This window comes from Diabrotica undecimpunctata, chromosome 3, assembly GCF_040954645.1.
Source record: "Diabrotica undecimpunctata isolate CICGRU chromosome 3, icDiaUnde3, whole genome shotgun sequence".
Lineage (NCBI taxonomy): Eukaryota > Metazoa > Arthropoda > Insecta > Coleoptera > Chrysomelidae > Diabrotica > Diabrotica undecimpunctata.
The window spans coordinates 97,676,649-97,698,701 of NC_092805.1; the positions used below are offsets into that span (position 1 = coordinate 97,676,649).

General features: G+C 32.5%; 1 protein-coding gene across 12 annotated transcripts in view; it reads right to left on the reverse strand.

Moving 5' to 3' along the window:
- lola (longitudinals lacking) overlaps positions 1-22,053 on the reverse strand; it is a 604,955-nt gene that overhangs the window by 142,655 nt on the left and 440,247 nt on the right. The window contains exon 5 of one of the 12 annotated variants that reach the window (XM_072526357.1): positions 767-1,014. The exons of 9 other annotated variants lie outside the window; for them this stretch is intronic. In XM_072526357.1, the coding sequence (XP_072382458.1) occupies positions 782-1,014 (233 nt within the window). In that variant the 3' untranslated portion in view covers positions 767-781. Of the gene's footprint in view, positions 1-766; positions 1,015-6,465; positions 6,705-10,256; positions 10,593-22,053 lie in introns of those variants that run through there. 2 more of the 12 variants (XM_072526362.1, XM_072526351.1) reach the window with 2 other exon arrangements.

Sequence of the window (22,053 nt, forward strand, 5' to 3'; positions counted from 1 at the left end):
TTAGAAATATTCACAATGCGAAAATACCAACACCATCGAAACAAAAATGATTTTTGCGTTTTATTATAAGGTATTTATAGAATGCTAGAACTAAATTTCTTCATTTAATCTTGCATAGTAGCGATAAACATTTTTTATTAGCATAAAACCTTTTACAATTGTATCTAAATACATTTTAATCAGAACATTTAAATTACGTATTATCTTGCAAACATTTGATTCAGGCATGAAGTACGTATCTATTTGAAGGGTCATCTCTTAAATATTTTATCCAGTGTTCTATTTTTCACTACCAAGTTTGTACAAAACATCGTTATTAATGTTAGAAACAATGCCTAATACATTTCTTGGGATTAATCGACCTCTATCAACATCCGGCACTTAAATCAACACATCAGTTTCTTTTTTTTTTAAATCCGCAAATCTGTTATTTAACTGAAACACCATCTTTGTGGCTTAAATCGTCATCATTTTATGTGATTCTTTTCTCTTACTCAATATTCTCTTATTTCGTCTCGACGTCGTCGTCTAAAAAGTGGAAATTACTCTGTTTCAGCTGTTTTATCGGATGTGATCCTTGAAATATCATTAATTTGGAACAAGCTTTGGAGTAGGTATGTATTTGTACATAAACAATATCCAATATAAATTTACCAAACAAAAATATGCAAAATATGCAAAAATATGCAAAACTTTTGTTAGAATATCCACCAAGATTGTTCACAAAAAATAAATAAGTAAATAAATAAAAAAATAAATAATTACAACACAGCATAACTATTTAAGTATGATTTGGATAGTACGATTTCTTCAGCAAGCCTCTCTGTCGTTCCCGATTTTTTGAATAGTGGGTGACTAAAACATGAGTATGTAAAGCATCTTTTCTTTTAAAGTCTCTTTGGCAAAACTGGCATCTGAAAGACGGTTTCTTGCCGCATTCGTATAGAATATGTCGCTTCAATGTTTGTCGATGTAGGTAGGTTCTTCCGCATCTGATGCACACATGACGTGTATCTACAAAAAAGGAAAATATTAGGAATACTAGTTAGAATGATTAACTTTTATTGTCATTCTTGCAGTTTTCGTTTTTTGCTTAGACATATCTAAAACGACGAAAATATAACAAAACTATACTTACCAATGATTTAGTCTCTTGTTGGTCCAACATACAAGAATTGTAACATTTAAGCGAATACTATAAAAATATTTATTTTTTGATACTGTATCATTGGGTATACACAACTGAGACATCGATGCAACATAATGTATTTACTAATATAAATAAAACGGAGGTAAATTGATTTTCAAAAGTTATAGGTTTAGGGATGTAGGATCAAGGATCGGTATTACAGAGACATATATGTTTTAACGTGAGATACCGATCCTCTCCTTTACTACAGGAATTTTCGTCTGTCGAAGACTGTTTATTTTTTATCAGTTGTATATGAGTGAACTGAAGACGTTAATTTACCAAAAATTATTTCAATAAGCAAGTTGGTTCAACACAGTGTTAAAATTGTATTTAGAAGGAAATTATTTATATTGTTTTAAAAATATTAATTAAATTTTATAAAAAAAGCAACAACAATGCTGTTAAATAAATTAGAGATTTATTTATAAATACGTAACAAGTGACCAGCATTTGTTGCACCAAATATTATTTACATATAACTACCTACAAACTGTATGCTTTGTGGACTTCGAAAAGGCATGCGATAAAGTACAGCATGTAAAATTAATGCAGATGCAAAAAAATATACGAATATATGACAAAGATATTCGTGTCATATATTCGTGAAAAACTAATCCACAAAATCACAAAAAACATTTGTGAATGGACTCCAATGTCAAATTCAGGACAATTAAATATTCCCTATGGCAGAAGATCGAGAAGCTTTGTAATGGTGATTGCCAACGTCGGATAATTCTGATATGGTACGTGAAGAAGAAGACACCACGTCTTAATTTAGGAGGTTTTGGCAAATTTAAAAGCGAGTTGGCGAATGAGGAATTCAGTCGCCTCTAACATGAGAAACCGGCGCTGTTGACAACCTAGATCCCACTAACAGTAACATTCGCCATGATAGGACACTTTATCTGAATTTTTGTAGCCTTTTTAAGATATGTTCAACTAAGGTATACCCACTACACTCCCTGTATCGCCGCTGCTTGGTCGGGGACTGCTTATTCACAATATTCGCAGCTATTAGTCGTCGCCAGTGACCCCGTTTGTAGCCTACAGTTCAACCTCAGCGTCAAACTCCAGCCATTGTAAAGATTCCAGCTATGTAGTGTCCTGCTTAAGTGTTTTGAGTTTTCACCAACCAAAACTCGTTATTGTAAATAAAATATGTAACATTTGTTTATATCTAATATTTTAAATGTGCTTTGATAAAAATGGAAATTAGACATTATTTGTATATATTTTGTTACTTTTGTGTTGTTGGCTATTAACATATTTATAAACTTGATTGCTTTCCGGTCTTAAAAATAGTAAAGATTATGTGAGATGTTTATGATGAGGCGTTAGTGGGTGTTGGGACACCTAGTTTGTACTTATAAATTTGACGTGTGAGTAGGATTACATATACTAAGAGTGAATTCGCATTATATTCTCGTTAATAAATCAGACAACAGAGAAAAAGCACTAGAGAAATGAGGGGAAAATGAGAGAATACAAAAGATTATATTTTCATACCACATAATTAGTAATATGACCCAGGTAGTTAAAATTGCTATACCCAAGATATGTAGAAATGTAATCAAGTCCGCCTATGTATAAGATAATAAATTAGTTACTTAGAAATATGCCAAATTAAATATTACTAAATGCATCTCTGTGGCAACTTAAAGAGAGCAAAAATTTGAAGTTGATTCATACTGAGAAGTTATATATGGCGGCCGATTGAAATGGCGCACACGTTGGATATAAAAAGTTACTAAAAATCTAAATTTAAGCTAACTTGCTTTAATAAAATGTTGATATTAGGAAAGATACAGAGTGTTAAAGTGGAAATTTAAAATTTTATTTTTCACTATACCTTTTTTGTTTGTGAACACTTATGTATAAATATTTGAAATTTACAACTGGGTGCTCCTAAGTATGAGAAATTATAATTTACTGCAATAATCAATGTAGTTAATAGAGGGCGACATAAATGCGACGTATGTAGCATAAATTTGCGCTTAAATTTTTTGCTCTTTAAGTTAACGCTATTTGTGTTAAAAAATATTAAAGACACATTATTTTAACAAAAAAAGGTATGCTTGTTATTAACTTTAAAACTCAACAGTTTTCGAGATAATAGCATTTTACAAATCAGCTGTATAATTCTGATTTAACGCCATTACTACAGGTAACGAAGGAAAATAGACAAAACATCAATACTACTGAATTTTGGTTAAAAATACCTCTATTTAAAGTTAATAGTTACCGAAATATTAAAGAAAATAAATATATCAGTAGAATAATTAATAATAGAATTTAACAAAATAATAGGATAATAGGATTTTATATCAAACATTATACGTTTTATATTAAATTGAAGTTTCAATATATTAAGAAATATTTAAACTAAATAACATTAAACTTCTTCAATGCAGTTATCAATACGTTCCATAAAAGATCGTCCATATTAAATAGCATCGTTTGTTCAAGAGAAACTGCTGCAGTATTTATTTATTCTTCCCAAAGTTAGTTGCGAATGTTATGGGGTTTTTAAAGACAGACTGTTTTATTGTGTTTTATACACCAAAATCAAGAATATTAAATTCTGGACTACGTGGTGGCCAAGGGAAATGACTACCACGACCGATGCAATGTTTGGGAAAGTTGGTATTTAAGTATGTTCTCACTGCCCTCGTATAATGTGGTGGTGCACCATCTTGCGTGAATCACAGATTTTGCCTTACGTTTAATGGTAATTCTTCCAACAAATCAAAAAAATCATTTTGTAAAAAATGTAAATTGTTCTCACCATTCAAATTATGAGGTTACTCACATGGCCCTAAAAAATGATTACCAATGATTCCACACCATACGGTTATTTTAAATTAATGTCTTTCTCTCTTAACATGAGGATATTGTTACGTAAAAATATGAGTCATATTAAAAACATGTAAACATCTTGTTTATTCACGTATGTTTTAGATTTTACGAGACCCTTCGATTAGCTGGCAGAAATTTACCTGAACCGGTCGAGACGATGACCCGGATTTACCTTCTGGACGAGCCGATGTGAAAATACCAGTTTACCGCTAGTCGAGAGGGCTGTCGATGTTTCTAGCTTAACGGTACTGGCATATAAAACAGGAGCTTTCATGGAAGGGAACAGTTAGTTAATATCTGAAGACCCGCGCCCGCGATTTTAATTGTAGCGTTCGTATAAAATAAATTATGTATTATTAGTGGTTAATAAACTTATATAAATTATCGTGCTTTTTAATAAATTAAAATAAGAACAATATAATAAATTAATAAAGACATTATAAATTAAATAAAGACATAGCAGTTAAATAAATTCACAACAATATTCAGTATGCCAAAAATAATTTTTCTTAAATTAAAAAAACCATGGCGTGTAAATGTAGCTTCGTCCGTAAATAATATTCTTTAGATGAAAGAGTGGTCAAGATTTTGCCTGTTTTTGATATCATTTGCAAATCTACACCTTAAAGTTAAATCTGCTGGTAATAGATTTTAAAATTGTTAAAACTGAAGTTTTACTGATTCCTAACGCTGGAGATCTTGATCAGACGTAATGATTTTCAGTCGGCATATGTTGTCATTTTTAGGATGAAATGAAGCACTTTTGCGTAAATTTCCAAACAGATGTTTAAAAAAGGTTTGGTAATTAGGTTGCAGCCTGTTTGGATAACTTTTTAAATATTGCCTTTTTGCTGCAAGCCAGTTAAAGTCTTGCTGACAATAAATAGCAATCATATCTCTCATATCCATTTTAAAAAAAATTATTATGCCTCGACTTTTTCTGCTTTTCTTTAATAAAGCAAAATAAACTAGATATTACAAAAATCACTGATTAATCAAAACAAGACTTATTTTTAGTTATAAAATATATTTATGACATCAGCCTACAAGGTTAGAATGTCCGGTAATGCATTGGGGTTGCCTAATGATGATATCAAAACTGGCTTAAATAAGAAAGTGGTAAGTACAATAGCTGGTACTGTAGACTGCTGCCAAACTTTATACTATTATTTCTATACTTAAATAAAATTTAAATAACATTTTTTAAATTTAATAAAGTAATTTTATTATTTATTTATTAATTATATTTAAAATAAAGAAGTATATTATATTAAAATAATTCAATAAATTATTATGTTTGCTAGTAGCGCCATCTGCTTCTGTATCAACAAAGAATACTTTATTTACTTCTGACAGACCCGTCAACGTCAGACTAAATATTAAATTATCAGTAAAATATAAATTTGATATTTGATCATTACTTTGATAGTAAATTAAATTATTATATAATATAAAGATTAAGTTTAAAAATAGAGTTTGATTATAATTTGAAAGGAATTTATTAACAACTAACGTTAAAAAATATATGATGACTAGAATCGAATTGAAGGATCGATGTGAAGACCGTTATCGTTTCGTGACGCCGTCTCGTGGGTCTTCTTCCGTGTCGCTCGCCTCAACATTCTACTATATAGAAAAAGTTATATGCCAGTTTAGAAGCGATAGAGAAAGGTTTCAGGAAATTGTAAACATGATGACGGAAAACGTCTAAATGCGGACACTGCACCTAAAGAAGAAGATAGAAGCTTCGCTTCAATAATACATTCAGCAGCCATAGCAAAAGCATTTTGTGATGTTACATTACCATTTTTGAGTTGTTTTTTTAAGAATAAACTATTAATTATGCTTATCCACAGGTATTCAGTGCTTTATCGTACCAAATATTACAACTAAAAAATATTATGCAGTTAATTTATAAAATGCGATTATCTCGAAAACCATAGAGTTTTGAAGGTATTAACAAGTATACATTTTTTGTGTTAAAATAATGGACCTTAAAAATATTTTTTAACAAAAATAGCGCTAACTTGAAGAACAAATAAGTTAAGCGCAAATGGATGCCACATATGTGGCATATGCGGCGTCCTCTATTAGCTATATCAAAGTGTGCATCAAATTATAATTTTTTATATTCAAGAGCACCCAGTTGTAAATTTTTATACGTCAATGTTTAGAAACATAACAGTTATAGCGAAAAATAAAATTTTAAATTTCCACTTTAACACACTCTATCTTTCTTAATATCAACATTTTACTAAAGCAAATTGGTTTAAACCGTAATCTTTTACAGTATGGAAGAAATTAATAGTTTTTTTGTATCATACAGTAAGACAAAGGTTATTTTGAACAACTTTTATTACCAACAAAATAAAATTGAATTAAACCGTTTCAATTTGTCATCTCCCTTCACTTTAATGTAGAACAACTGGAGGTTACATGTCACTATTTTCAAGAATAAATGGATCAGGATTAAGTGGCATCTTTTGGTGCTGTAACATATGTCTTTTTAAATTTGTTTTTAATTTTGATTTATACGGGCACTGTTTAAAGGTGCATTCAAATTTCTTTTCTTTTCCACAGTAAAAAGTCAGATGATGCCTGTAAGAGGTTTTCTTGTAGTACACTTTTCCACAAACACAGTGATACGCTTCTTGAACTAAAAATATTTGAATAAGATTAAAATTAAATTAAATATATGTATATATTAAATAATGTCTTTGTAGTAATAAGTCGTCATCAGTACCATAATCATCATGCATGTAGTAACACTCTTAATAAATAAAAACCAGCGAGATCTAATTAGTATTAAATTATTTAATTAAAAAAAATAGCTGTTGCAACGATTATATCTTACCAATTGTTGCCAGGAAGGAGTAATATTGCAGATCAGGACGAATAATTAGATAATCGAGTCAAATCTGCAAATACCTTTTGCAGATATGGGAATATTTCCCTATCAAATTTCTATGGCTTTTCGAAATATTTGTTGTTGTCTATACCTAATCCATAAAAACTTTCTACAGTTTTTGGTTTTATATTTTGGTAAAGTTTGTAAAACACCGGTTTCTCTGGATAAGAATAATTGCCTCTACAATAACCACCAATGGATCGCTCCGGTACATGATTTCAACGTAGAACTGAAAGTCTAACTTATAGATCCTTGCATAAAGCTTGCATTTTTTTGCCTAATATTAAAAAATCTCATAAGGTAAAACCGGGTGAGATGCCGCGGCGGGTGAGATGCCGCACCCCCTCTCTAGACGAACCTTGAAGTGTCATCAACCTGTGCCTACAGTACCTGTGCCTACAGTACATTAGTCACTAGCAAAGCTCTATTTTGTGCGGATGTGTGGTTAGAGTTACTGAATCAGTGTATTCGAAAATTTCATTTTACTATATTGTAAGTATCTAAACACTTTATTGATTTTTACTTAAAGATCTAAAACTAAAGAAATGTAAATAATAGATAGCTGCAAGATTATTATGTATCTAGTACTTGTCCTGTAGAATAACTTCGTTAAGTTACGACAATAATAAGCAATTTTGAAACACAAAAATAGCGTGCGGCATCTCTCCCATTGTTGTGGGAAGAGATGCAGCTAGTAAGCCTGGGTGAAATGCTGCAGATCTTTTTTGAATGTTTTTGGTTAATACCAAACTATAATTATTTTAAAAAGCAGCAGCAGCTAAAAATAATTAAATTAATTTATTACACAGTTTTAAATACCATTAATATATATATTTGTTTTGTTGCAGAAAATGCCAACTATCAAATAGAGGTTCGTGGACCCAAACTAATTTGGATGCTGCCATAAATCTTATACAGAACCAAAATGTCAGTATCCGATCAGCTGCAAAGTCGACCGGTGTTCCCGAAAAAACCTTAAGAACAGAATAGCAAAAAACAATTTTTTAAAGCAAGCAATGGGTCCTGCACCATTGCTTGGTTATGACGCTGAGCGAAAATTGGTCCAACACATTAATGCATTACAAATTCGTGGATTTGCGCCTACAAGAAGAGCTGTAAGGAAAATAGCCTTTAACCTTGCTGAGGCGATGGGTATAAAGCACAACTTTAATAAAGCAAAAAGAATTGCTGGTGCAGATTGGTTTAAGTCGTTTATGAGAAGGAATGGTACTCTTTCGGTTCGCAAAGCTCAAGAATTATCCAATGCTCGAGCAGAAGGCATGAACAAAAAGGAATGCAAGGAATACTTCGAGCTCTTACATGAAACGTTAACTGAACACCACCTCATCAACAAACCTGGTAGCATCTGGAACGTAGACGAATCAGGCTTACAACTAAATAATGAACCTGGCATTGTTGTGGCTAAAAAAGGCAGCGATGTACATGTCAGACAATCAACGGAAAGAGGAGAGACGGTAACAGTGGTAGCTTGCGCGAATGCTGAAGGTGCCTTCTTACCTCCTTTCTGTATTTTTAAAAGTGTCAAAAAACAACAAATTTGGCAAGAATTAATGCCCGCAGGAGCGGCTATCGAAATGAGAAAGGAATCAGCCTACATTGATGAAAATATATTCATGAAGTGGTTTCGAGATCACTTTTTACCACGAAAACCACCGGGCAAGTGTTTGTTACTTTTAGATGGTCATGGCTCACATACGAACTCTCCCGATATTTTGACATGTGCTTCCAATAATGATGTTGTACTTCTATGTCTACCAAGCCACACCACGCAATATTTACAACCACTCGACAGGTCCTTTTTTTAGCCCTTAAAGGCCTACTACAGACACGCAGCAAGCGAGTGGGGAAACGCTAATCCTGGAAAGAAATTGGAGAGGCGTCATTTCAGAGAACTGCTTGCTCAAACTTGGTCAAAATCTGCAACTGTGCAGACAGGTATTTCAGGATTCAGGGCATGTGGAGTCTACCCTTTTAAACCTTCAGCTATTCCCGAAGACGCATTTCTCGCAAGGACAGACTATGATTCCGCACCATCTGACCAAGAATCAAATGATGAAGACAAAATTCCTGTCCCATCAACCAGTTCTGATCCTTCTCCTGTCACTGATCCTTCCACTGTCACTGATCCTTCCGCTGTCACTGATGCAACACTTGAAGAAGCATTTGCAAACCAAGACGTAGCCACTGAGAATTTTTTAATGGGTAAAGAAGATTTGACCACACCATCGACCTCTAAAGAAGTCACTACAATCATCGTCACGCCCATAAAAGATAACTTGCCGTGTTTGCGGGGGAAGTCAACTCCGACAAAACTCCTTCTCGAGGTTTCCCCAATTCTAACACCTATTTCAAGGAAGCCATCTTCAAGAAAACAGTCAGCTCAGGTGTTAACCTCGCCAGAAGTAATAGCTGACAAAACCAAGACACGCTTGGCTCTTATTGAGAGAAAAAAAAGATAAAGAAAAGAAATTAACTAAAGGGAAGAAAACTGAAAATAGTAATAAAAAAAAGAATGCGAATGTAAGAGGCTATGAAAAGAAAAAAAATATGCTCGAAAAGAAGACAGTTCTTCATCTGAGTCTGACTTTGTTTTAAGTTCAAGTGAGGCCGAGTCGGTGCACGACATTACAATTAATGTTTGTGTAGAGTGTTATGAAAATTATAGCACAACAACATCTAACGCAGATTGGCTTGAGTGCATCAAGTGTGCTAGATGGATGCATGAAACCTGCACATTGTATGAAGTAAGGTCTAATATGTGTGGCCGTGCAGAATTGAAAAAACAAATTAAAACTAACAAATAAATTGTAAGTGTTTTATTTTATAAAAATCGTGAAATATAAAAATATGTAAATATAAAAATTTACTACGTGTAGACTGTTTTTTATGTTAATTTCCATAAGCCATCTCTCCCTACCCTTGTGCGGCATCTTACCCACCCAGGTGGGTAAGATGGCCAAAGTAAGTTTCTTTAGTTTTCCGATAATACACAAAAAACCCTTTTACACAACATTTATTAATATGGGATATACGTTGAAGTAATGATCAACGAATAACCTGGAGATTAGAATTTTTTTTTAGGTTAAACCTATGTTCATTTTTTTAATGTGAGAAGAAAGGTGCGGCATCTCACCTGGTTTTACCTTATAGGCTACCATCAAAACATTTTACTATACAATATTTTTAACTTGCATAAATTAATAACTCATACTGGGTTCAACTCATCAATTCAAATTAATTTACGTCAGATAGTATTTTAAATTAATAACTATATATGGATTCATTTTTTAAGATTTTATTTGTCAAAATATTTAATTGTTTCACCACTAAAGTATCAAAATACAAAATATTAGATTTTCAAAATAAATGATTACGTCAATTAAACTTGTTTCGATCGACACAAAAACTTTTCGTGGGTATTCAGTGCAAATTCGTGGGTAAAGGATTGTCCACAGAAAGAACACACGTTGAAGTTTACGGAAGGTCTTCGCTCTAATTTGAATGCACTGGAATTTCTTCTAACATTACGAACAGGATTAGGTAGTTGGGGTGAAGTGAATTCTCTAAATATCTCTTTGACCCGTTTAAATGCTTCCTCGGTGCTTTTTCTAAGATCTAAAAAGTTTGAATTAAAATTTATGTATACAACAACTTTAACATCTGGTCATAAAATCTGGTATTTACAACAATAATCAGTATTCCAACATAAAATTCAGTAATTTTAATAACAACGTAGGTTTTATAAAATTTGTAAAGCTATAATACTCTTATATTCTCATATATTGCTTAACTCAAAAGCTAAAGTATACACCCAGACCTTCCTCGAATATTGATTTTCGGTGAGGAGGTCCAAGGTATACCTTGGACCTCCTCACTGGTATATATAATACCTGCCTTTCTATATAGATGAAATAGAGACGTATATGCTACGGTCCTGCTCCATTAGTAGATAACATCAACAAAAACGCCATCTATTTTAATGTCCTTAAATGAAAACAATTTCACTTATTTATAAACATTGTTTTATGTCCTTTACTTAGATGCTACTTAGACTTGTGAAGTGAAATTATTTTTATTGGCAGCCTTAACGTAATTGGCGTCTTTGCAAGCAACTTTTATACGAGAAATAGTCAAAAACTTTGCTGGTCTCTTTCGAATAAAGAGATTATAAATTACCAAACCGTTGTGTTACCTATGCACAAACTGCCCTAACAGCTATACTCCCCAGACAACTGTAAGTTGCAGAAAACTCAGAAAAAAGTGTAAATGCATGCAAACGGGTTTAAATCTTTATGAAGGATATTTTAAAAATCAATTAACACTGTTTTGATGAGAATTATAAGCTTTTCTTTTCTCTTTGTAAAATCATCAGGTTTAATTTATTTTTAAAATTATCTTTTGTCTTGTATTCACAATATTTAATGAAATACTAAAAACTGCAATAATGACTTTATTTTAATTATAGTCTTGTAGACTTACATAAATAATCTACAAAGGTTAATAAATTAATAACAAAATAATTTTTAATTTCTTTGGCAGATTTTTCAACATTTTAACTGAAATATCATAATACTGTTCAAATTTCATCTTATACATTTTAACATCACATAGGTCACACTGATAAATATTTCAAAACCAGTAAATTATTAGAAAAATGAATACCAAATTTATTCAGTTACAGTTGGTCAGTTTTGCTACGTCGAGCTTTCTACTTCTTGTCTGTAGTCTTTATCAAAACTTTCAAGAACTGCACAATGTCTGTGTCTCCAAACTGCTTCAGTAGTACACACTTCACTGCTTACTTAACTAGTACTGTTTCTATTCGAATGCTAAGATTCCAGAAGCTTGATGAATTCACGAAGTGGACAGTGTTATATTGAAATTGGGTAGGTCTTCCATATTAAAAGTAACCTGGTACTTTCATCTATTTTATTGGGACTATTAGGACGCTTTTTGGTTTCTAAGATAATTCTTGGTTTATAGAAACGAATAGCTATATTTTCAAAATTAAAAAAAAAACGTATCCTGTGTGAAAATACCTACTAAGCTAGAGGAGACATTAGTCGGAATTGCGAAATAAAATGGAACATTCATAGGTTAATTATTAAATATTCTTCAGTTGATTGCATAGAAAATTTCAGAAACTCCGTGTTGATCGTTTGGAATGTTACCATTGAAGTTAGAATCTCTTCACCGATCCATCAAAGGCAACATTCTTCTTCTTTCAGTGCCTATTCGTTCCGAATATTGGCAAAAGCTCTAAAAAGCTCTAAAGCTTGTCCTCTAAAGCTCTGGAGAGATTAGGAAATGCCGAAAGGTCTTAATCTCGATGAAGGAAAAATCCGAATCTGCACCTCCACGCGGTAGAGGACGGGCAACATCAATTTTGATGGCTAACGCAGATAGGGACCGAGTGATTGCCGGTATAAGCAGTCCCCCACTTACCGACCAACGGCTCCGGGCGGACGAGTTGGTAGGTGGTAGGGCACTCTTTTGTCCTGGGGCTGAGAAACCGGCCCCAAAGGCGGAAGAATTAATGGTTTGGTCAACGGCATAAGAATATAGAAGGCAACGAGAAACCACTATATTAAAGATCCCTATGGATATCTCTAGTACAATTATAATGGCTGTACAACTCAATAAAAAGTCGCATACTGATCATGGACATCGGAGACCAAGATCCGGCAAGAGAGGTCATTCCCATGACCACAGGGCCTCTCAGGTCGTTAATATGCAAAATCCCTGTGAAAGGCAACATTAACTTTGTTTAATTATTAACAACCAACCGAAAAAGCCAAGATATCATAGCATCTCAATATAGAAAAGATAGGATAAAAAATTGATTTTCTAAATTCCAGAACAAAACACGCGTCCATTTCTGAGACCAAGAAATATCTGAGAAGCTATTAAGCAAAAATACCTCATTATTTTAATAGAAAACATGATGGAAACCGTCCGCTTCATCTTTCAATCCAACTTCCGCCGTCACGATCTACGGTATAAATATACTGTCTTCAAATAAAACAGCAGGAGTACAGTGAACAGTAAAATTTGTAAAAATAAAGGGTGACTCAGGAGTCTGAGACCAAGTAAATTCTGACGAAAACTCCAGAGATGAAGTCGAAAGCTCGACGTAGTAAAATTCGATGGAGTTCAACTTGGAAACTGGTATATTCACGACAAAGAAGAAATCTCTGTAGTTATTTCCACAAACTTTTGCAAATTATTAATTGCATAATATATTTAATACCTTAAGGAAATATTTAGAAATAAGGTAAACAATCAAAGTTTTCCCGTTAATATTACAAAGAAACTATTTGATTGTGTAGCCGTAAAAATTACACAAAATCACGATTTTTATTCTCATGAATTTAACACTAAATTCGCACATTGCTCACGTAATAATTAGGCTTCTCTTCGTCAAGATCTCCAATGGTATTTCGCTCTTTGATAACAACGGTATAAAGCAATAAAGCAAACGTCAATTATTATGAGGTTACAGGTTGCGCGGTTTCTCCGAATTGCTAGACCTACTTACTCCCAGCAGCGAAACAAAGTAGCGCATTTATTATTTAGCTTTAGCATATATGTAAAGATTTAGTTATACATAACGATCCACAACGTAATTACAACTCCTCGTTCACTATTGCATTGCACTCTTATCGGTCGTGTACCACTGGGTACCATTGTCTCAGCCCCATATTCTTTAGATCTTCTCTGACTTCATTTTCAACTTGGCGTCTAGCAAATTTCTATGCTGTCTTACAACTCTTTTTTCGTCGTCTTTCCCAAAACATATTATATAAATATTAGTCGAATCTCTCATATCATATCTCCTGCCCATCTTAGTCTGTAAGTTTTTATGTATCTCACTAGATTGTCCTTTCCGATCAGAGTATCGAATTTGTTGCTATATTAGCAAGAGCTGTATATATAACTCGAAGAATTTTGAGTGCCCACACCAGTAATTTATTAATTTGCTTTTAATTGTAAGTGTCCATTTTTTGTGGTCATATTGTAGATATACTGCGGTCTTGTAGATTTTGGTACCTCGTGGGAGAAGTCTAAACCTCATTAGTTGTTGCATTCCAGATATCTACATTGTTGTGATTATTGCCCTTGTAGCCTTGAGTATAGCCTTGAACTCTTTGACCACGGCCCTGAAAATTACTGTCGTATATAGTAATCCTGACTTATTCGCTTAGGAGTATAGGACAATCTGTTATTTCTTTGGTCTACGCCGAACATTCTAAACATCCAATAAACCTCGATATTTTAGCTCGACTGTTTAGAAATCAAAACCGGACACTCCACCTGTTAACTGAACACTCTACTGGTTGAGATACCGGGGTTAATAAATATCTTTTAAAGATACCACTATCTGTGCCCGGGCATTATATTATAAAAAAGCATTATATTACAACAAAAATGGATGGAATATAACGTGAAGAATAAAACGTGATTCGTGTGCATTAGGGGAGCATAAAAATAAAATAAATTTCAGCATCCTAAAACAAGCGACACCGTTTTTTGTCTTTATTGTATTAGAGGAAGTTATGCATGATTTAAAAAAGTGCAATAGTTTGTGGGCTATAAAAAAATATTTATTTAATTTAAATATTAAAAGATAGTTAATTATTAAATAAATATTTTGGATCAATTTGTACTTTAAATGAAATTTGAATTACGTAAAAAATACTGCGAATATATACCGCATAAATAACAGGTACAACAGAAATAACAGCTATAATCAAGATATTAGCAGAAATATAGATATCAACTAAGTAAAAAAACAATCACAGCACCAAAAAATTCTAACTTAGAACGTAGGAGCAAGTAAACCTTATTTTTCTACGTTACATTCAACCACCAAAAGCGGCTACATAATGTATTTCATAAATACGGAAAAAATACAGAATTTGAGACAATATCTTTATCTTAATCTCCTATAAATTATATATATATATATATATTATATATATATATATATGTTATATATTATATATATATATATATATATATATATATATATATATATATATATATTATATAATATATATATTATTACAGTTTTGAGTTTCTTGAACCGTACTATATTTAATATAAAATTAGTTTTTCTTGGGTTTGGGTTCAATAAATTATATCACATGTGGAACTACATTTTATTTCCCATAGAAATCAACGTTTCGGCAAGAAACCCTTGCCTTTGTCAAGATTCTAAAATGTACAAGATTCAGAACAAACGGGTATTGTAAAATATGTATATATATAACTTACCAAAACGTAAAACGGGACACTGACATTAATGAAGTGACAAATAAAAGTTGATATCTGATATCTTATGGTTTACTGTCATTAGTATATAATTATTTTTATATGGGCGTATCACTGATGTTTTCGAAAAAGGTAAAGTGGAGATATGTTATGACTTTAAGGGATTTTTATGGTGTTATATTTATTATTATTAAAATCAAATTGAAATATATTTTATTTAGGTTCTGTGTATTTTTTTTGTCATTGATTGCGTTAGTATTTCATTTTATTTCTATTGATTCGTATATCTAACTCTTTTTTTGTTTTGTTCGGTTTTTAAAATTTTGATGTTTTCGAAGTCAAATTTATGCTTCTTCTCATTTTCATGTTTTGTGAGCGCAGTGACGTTGTTCATCATATGTTCGTCATATTTGTGAGAATATATATATATATATATATATATATATATATATATATATATATATATATATATATAATATAGTTCATTTCAAGGATTTTGTCCAATGAGTGAAATCACACTCGAGGTACTTTAGAGTTATATTTCTGTCAGACACAAGTGAGAATTTTAAATGCGGGCCTATGTTTTGTAATTCAGACATAGGCAACTGCATCTAATGTCACCGTTAAATAGAAAATATTTAATACGGAAATCTGTATTTATTCCACATTTCTAGTAGCCGTCATGTACGGCTCGTGTTAAAGGATTTCAGTTTAAATTAAATAACGGTATTGTATGTTGTCTATTGTAAGATACAACAGTCAACAAAGTATAAAACGATGATGCTCTAAGTGAAGCAACACCTGAAGTAAAGCTTTAAGTGTCTAAAACACACAGAAAACTTGATATAAGGCCAAAAGCTTTTATCACAAACGGCAAAGAGAAAAAACTAGTTATAGAACTAGGCCAAATCCACTGAAGGGAAAACTATTATCTGACTAATATGTGTAGGTAATTTGTTTTTCTGCTTTTTATGTTTTTCCAATTAATGATGTTATACCTACTTTGTAATCTCGTTTTGATGTTCTGATTAAAGAAATACGTTTTCCTAAAGCTTAACGAACAAAACAGAGCGCATTGTATTTAGTAAAAGGTTCTCCCAATTTTGACCCAAGGTTACTAGTGTTCTCGTCGACTAGTCAGTCAGGAGTATTTTTTTTTGTCTTGAATTTTTGGCTTTTATTGGTAAGTATTTATATTTCAATTGCGATTGACTAATTTTAATTTAGAAAATACATAGTCCTACCATAAATATTGATACAAAAGTGTAAACACGGCTTGTTCGGCTGACAAACTGAACGCAGCTAAAAATTATGTTAACATTATTGACTGTTGACATATACATTATAAACACGTCAAAAGATTTTAGTCTAGTTTGAGCCGGTACAATAGAGTTGGCAGACATAGAGACTCGTATTGCTCTCACTGCTGTTTATAAGTGTTTAATGGAAAGAGCTTGTTTTTTCGAATAACTACAACCGTTAAATATTAAGCGTGTTGTTTTAATTTGTACGGTTAAATTATTTTTGGATACGGGAGAAGTAAGTGACCGTAAAAGACCAGGCTTGTCTTGCGTCGCTTGTTCGCCACAGTTTATTAACGATTTTTATCAAAAATTAACAAAATTCCTGCCTGAAAATAAACAATTATTGCTCGTTAAATGGATATTGCCCCAAAAACCGTGAGTTACATTATCAAACAAGACTTGGGTCTTGGGGTTTTACAACAAAACACGGTACAAAGAAATTCTCTTTACAGATGAAAAAATTTTAGTCTGGAAAAAACTTTCAATAAGCACAACGATATAGTTTATGCACAGCCATTCAAGGAAGTCCGCGAACTAGTGTCAAGGATCAAACAAGGACATTTTCATGACTCAGTGATGGTTTGGCGGCGTCACTTCTTTATATATTGGTGAAAAGGGCGTTAAAACAGCGGTGAGAAATTATCAGCGGGACATTTCAACAAATAAAGGGGAACTTCACATGTTACAAAATAGACCATGGATATCCCAACAAGACTCTGCATCTGCACATAAAGCGAAAACAACTCAACAGTGACTTGAAAATCATATACCCGAATTTATTATTAGTGAACATTGGCCGTCAGCCAGCCCAGACCTTAAACTACTCGACTACTGATTGTGGTTATTTTTAAAGAGCATGGTCTGTACAAGACGTCCCCATATTCAAGAGTCATTAAAACAGGCTCTGGTAAAAGTTGTGGACAATGTGCCTATGGATGTCAGCCGTATAGCGATCGATGAATGGCCGAGCATACTTCGACGCTAATTTTGATAATTTTGAATAATTTTTTTGTAGTTTGTAGTTCAAATTTGTGCAAATTTTTTTTAAATTAACTCAGAAGTTTAAATTTTTTTTAGTTATATACTTTTTATCAATATTTTTGCAAAACTAGGTGTATTTCTTTCCTTCATGAGTCATTTTAATGGCAGGTTTACCTTACTTTAGTGGTGTTCAATATTAAATCAGTCAAAAAGGGTGAAACGGACTATAGTTAATTTTTAAAAATCATAACGTTATTATTAATCCTAAACCAATGACGAAACCAATTTTTAAACGCAAAGCTCTAGATGTAGTCACACGCACTCAAACCCTTGTAAATTTAAGTACAACCTATTAATGCGGTATTAGGTTATGTAAACGTAATTGTAATTTTTGAAGCTAAATAATTACAAAATCTTTATAAAAAACACTAGTAGCTGAGGTGTTTAAATGTAACCTAAAATTACAAACTTAAAACCAATCTTTCAATTGTATATTTAAACATCCTCCTCATTTGGCTTACAGAGGCAGACTTCAGATATAGGCAGTGGATACGAATGCGCTAACATTTTACCACACATGTTACAAACGTGCGCCACACCTGCCGGTCTCATTGTTCGAGCAGGCCTTGGATTCATTTCTGTGCGCAGAAGAGGAATTCTCGGAATTACCCTCCTGCACATCTCATCGCCATCTGTATTTTCACAGGGATCTACAAATGATAAGTAATGTTACAGTGTTACTTTCTGGCAATACACTACTTTTTAAGACAAGAACATACTAAATGAGCGAAAATGTGTGATCTTTGCGTAACGATTTTTTTTATATTGTACATAACTAATAAATTTTAGTTAGATGTTATATTACTTTAATATCCTGTAGCTTCAAAAATAATATCAAATTAAAAGAGAGATTGACATTGACGTTTAGATTGTCAAATATGACAGTATCGTTGTTTAAGAAACAGTGTAACCAAAGAATAGTAAATTAAATATAGATATGCTGTTCAGCTAAAATTAAAACATCAAAACATACAAAAAATAGTTATTTGCGAAACTAGTTATTCAATTAAAATTATTAACAAATAGGTGTAACGTCCAAATTTTGGCAAAAATCTCATGAGTTAAAGTTACTAAAAAAAGTAAGTAAAACAATAAATCGAACACGAAATTGTGCCACAGATTAAAAAAATATACGTATTTAGTAGTCTTGAATGATTGCAGTGAAATTCAACAACAAAAATATCAAGAGTGAATATTGTAGAATAAAAATGAATAAAGGTTATCGCCCAAAGGCGACAAATATCACGCCAAATAGTAGAGTGACAATTCTATAATGGCCATGTCGTGTATGGAATATATTTGAACGTGCTCATATAATTAATCAAGTGCAAGTACTTGTCAAGTCACGCATAATAAATTAATACCGTAACTTAATGGATATACTAACTTCATTATCATCATTGCGAAAGCCAACGACTTCCTTAGAATAATCCTTAAGCTTAAGCAGTTTCTGGTCAATCTGTGTAAACATCCATGTTTCTGTTTCATATGTTTACTCGATATCGTTATTATTATTTGAAGGACTTGATTACTTGACATAAAAACACACATAATGCTTTCATTTATACATGATATGTTTCGCTACAAGGTGGCTTCTTTAGGTGTTAAGTACTCAATATCTGTGTCCGAAACATGGGAACTTCAAGCAGAAGTGCGGAAAGTGTGTGTTTGTGCTCTCTATTTTGTATTGGTTAGTTTGCGAATGATATTATTCCTTCTTCTTCTTATTGCGCCGTGTCCTTTCGAAAGTAGGCTATCCAAATGGCAATTGTAGCTTTGGAAATTGCTGCACGAAAGATTTTTGTGGATAAGCGGTCAAACCATCTCCTCAGGTCTTTGAACTACGAGTTCTGGCGCCTTCCAACTGATCTTTTGCCCAGCTCTTTACCTTCCAATACGATTTGAAGAAATTTATATAGTTCACCTTTCAACTCATGACCCAAGTATTGTATTTTTCTCTCTTTGATTATGCTTGCTATATTATTCCTGGCGCTTACTTTTTTTTTGACATCTTGACAAAGGAATCGATAAGACAGAGTTCTATCTAGACATACGCCGAGGTATTTTGGCGTCACGTTGTGTTCCAGTAGCTGATCATGCCATTTCTGCTACAGAGTCCTTCAGGCATGGTTGTTTCTAAGGTGAAAAGCACACACCTGGGCTTTTGTCGGATTGGGTTTCAGATGGTTTTCATCATTGTATAGGGCTGTCTTCTAGGCCCTTTGCCAGTATTACTTCGATTTCATTGGAGGTTGTTTCATAGCTGTATTATCAGCGTAAATAAATTGTGTTGTTTGTAGGTTTATGGTTTGGTCATTAGTAAATATGTTGCATAGAATTGGCGCGAGGACTCTTCTCTGTGGGAGTTTATTTTTTGGTCCCTTCACCGACTGTCCTTGGACTGGAGCGTTACGTAGAAGCGTCTATTCTGGAGGAGACATTTCACTAACCTTGTAAGTCGGAACTACTTTGTACTTTCGTAGAGTTTTGCCAGCAGCTGTTGATGGTTAACTGTGTCATGGGCGGCAGTTAGATCTATGAATGCTACTCCTGTTATTTATTTCCCTTCAAAACCATCTTCAATATGTTGGGTGAGATTAAGGATTTGACTGCAGCAGTACTTTTTAGGTCTGAATCCTGCTTATTCTGGATTAATTTTAGTCTCCACAGATTCAGCGATTCGCTTTAGTATCTTTTTTGGAACGCCCTAAAAAGGTGACACAAAAGAGAGACAGGTCTAAAACTCTTTGTATCCGCCGGATATCTCCTGGTTTTAAGAGGGCCACCACTCTAACTATTCTTCAGATTTTTGGGATTTGTAATGTACGAATGCAGCATGCAGGATCAATAAGTTTTGGGTTTATGCTTTCAGCCCATCTTTCTAGTTCTTTGCCAGTGTTTTCACAAGTGATCATAATGTCATAATGTTTAGGCGTTCAAACAGATAAACTAATACTCCTAATAATAAATCTGGAATGGCAATTAAAAAGAGTTTAAAATAAATCTGACTGATTTACACATGATGTGTGTCTTGTCTTTAATGTTAAATCTCTTAAGATAAAATTAGTCCACTTTTTTTAATATATGACAGGGTAAATTTGCTATCATATAAATACATATATAATATGTATTTATAATATTATTTAATAATATCATAGATAATTACATGTCTAAAAAGCCTGTTTTTTACCTTTACCCAAGGCAAAAAATTTTGCCTTGAATTGTTTTAGTTTAACTTTCAATTAACTATGCAATTATTTTTATTTTTCCGCTATTAAAACCAAACGCCATGTGCTTGTTTAGTTCCATTCAAAGAAATGTTAGTCACTTAATAAAGTATTTCGTATTAAAGTAGTAACAATATTCCTTTGTAAAAAATAGGTAAAATAAACATAATCATAACTGAAGACAAAAGTATGTGTCAAATGAGAGCCCTCAATTATTGGACCAATTTAGGCGTGTTTTCCATTTTTGATCATGAGCGGTTGCAAAAATAGTCGAAAAAATCACATAGTTCACTAACTTAAAAAATAATATAATGCTGTCTACATGCAATTAATTCGTTTATTGACAGATTGATGCTTCTATGGGAAGTTGTCATTTCATATTTTATAAGGTAAGTTGATACAGTCTGTCAAACCTAGGAACAACTTCAAAAATCCTTAAACTGACACGCCCACTTAATGCGCAGTAAAATAACCGGAAATTATCTTACTAAGAGAAGCAAGCTCGAGCTGTAAAGAACGTTTAAAAATCAGGTAGACATCCCGGGGTTCATCAATTTCTTTTCTCTCCGAATACTTTCTCTGTCTGCTCTCTGCGTAGATGGCTAAAATTTCGAAAGTCATTCCTAGCCTTGACAAATGATAGTGTCTATCGCTTGGTAATTTTTTCATAAAACTGCTTAGGTCAAATCGATTGGAGATTCTATAGAAGGCGCGTTCTATGTTATTTGCATGGGGTGTTTGTGAAATTTGACTTATACACAATGAATACCGTCTACCTAGTTATATTTAGGGAAAATTTCAAACTGTTGAAGCGAATCTGCGAACTGATTTATTCACCAGTACAATTTTTTAAGTCCTAATAACAATTAATTTTTTTGGTTTGATTAGTTGGCTGTATTTTGCTACATTTTATGTAATATTGTTTGGTGTGCGTTGCTTTTTAAACTGTTTCTGATAAATATATTTTCAGTTAGTAAGAAACAAAATAGTTTTAAAAATATATTTATATTTATGTCAAATAACCTATGAGACATAAGTTTTAAGAATAAATGTCGCTGTCAAATCAACAAAATAAAGTTCTGTTATTAACATATGAGTAATGGTTGTTAATTTAGCAGCAAGAAAATTAATTTTTAAAATCAGACCCTATTAGGTTCCTAATTCTTTACAACTTGTCCCATTTCCTCTAGACGATAGAGAGATTTAGGTAGACATTTTTTAAGAATTTCA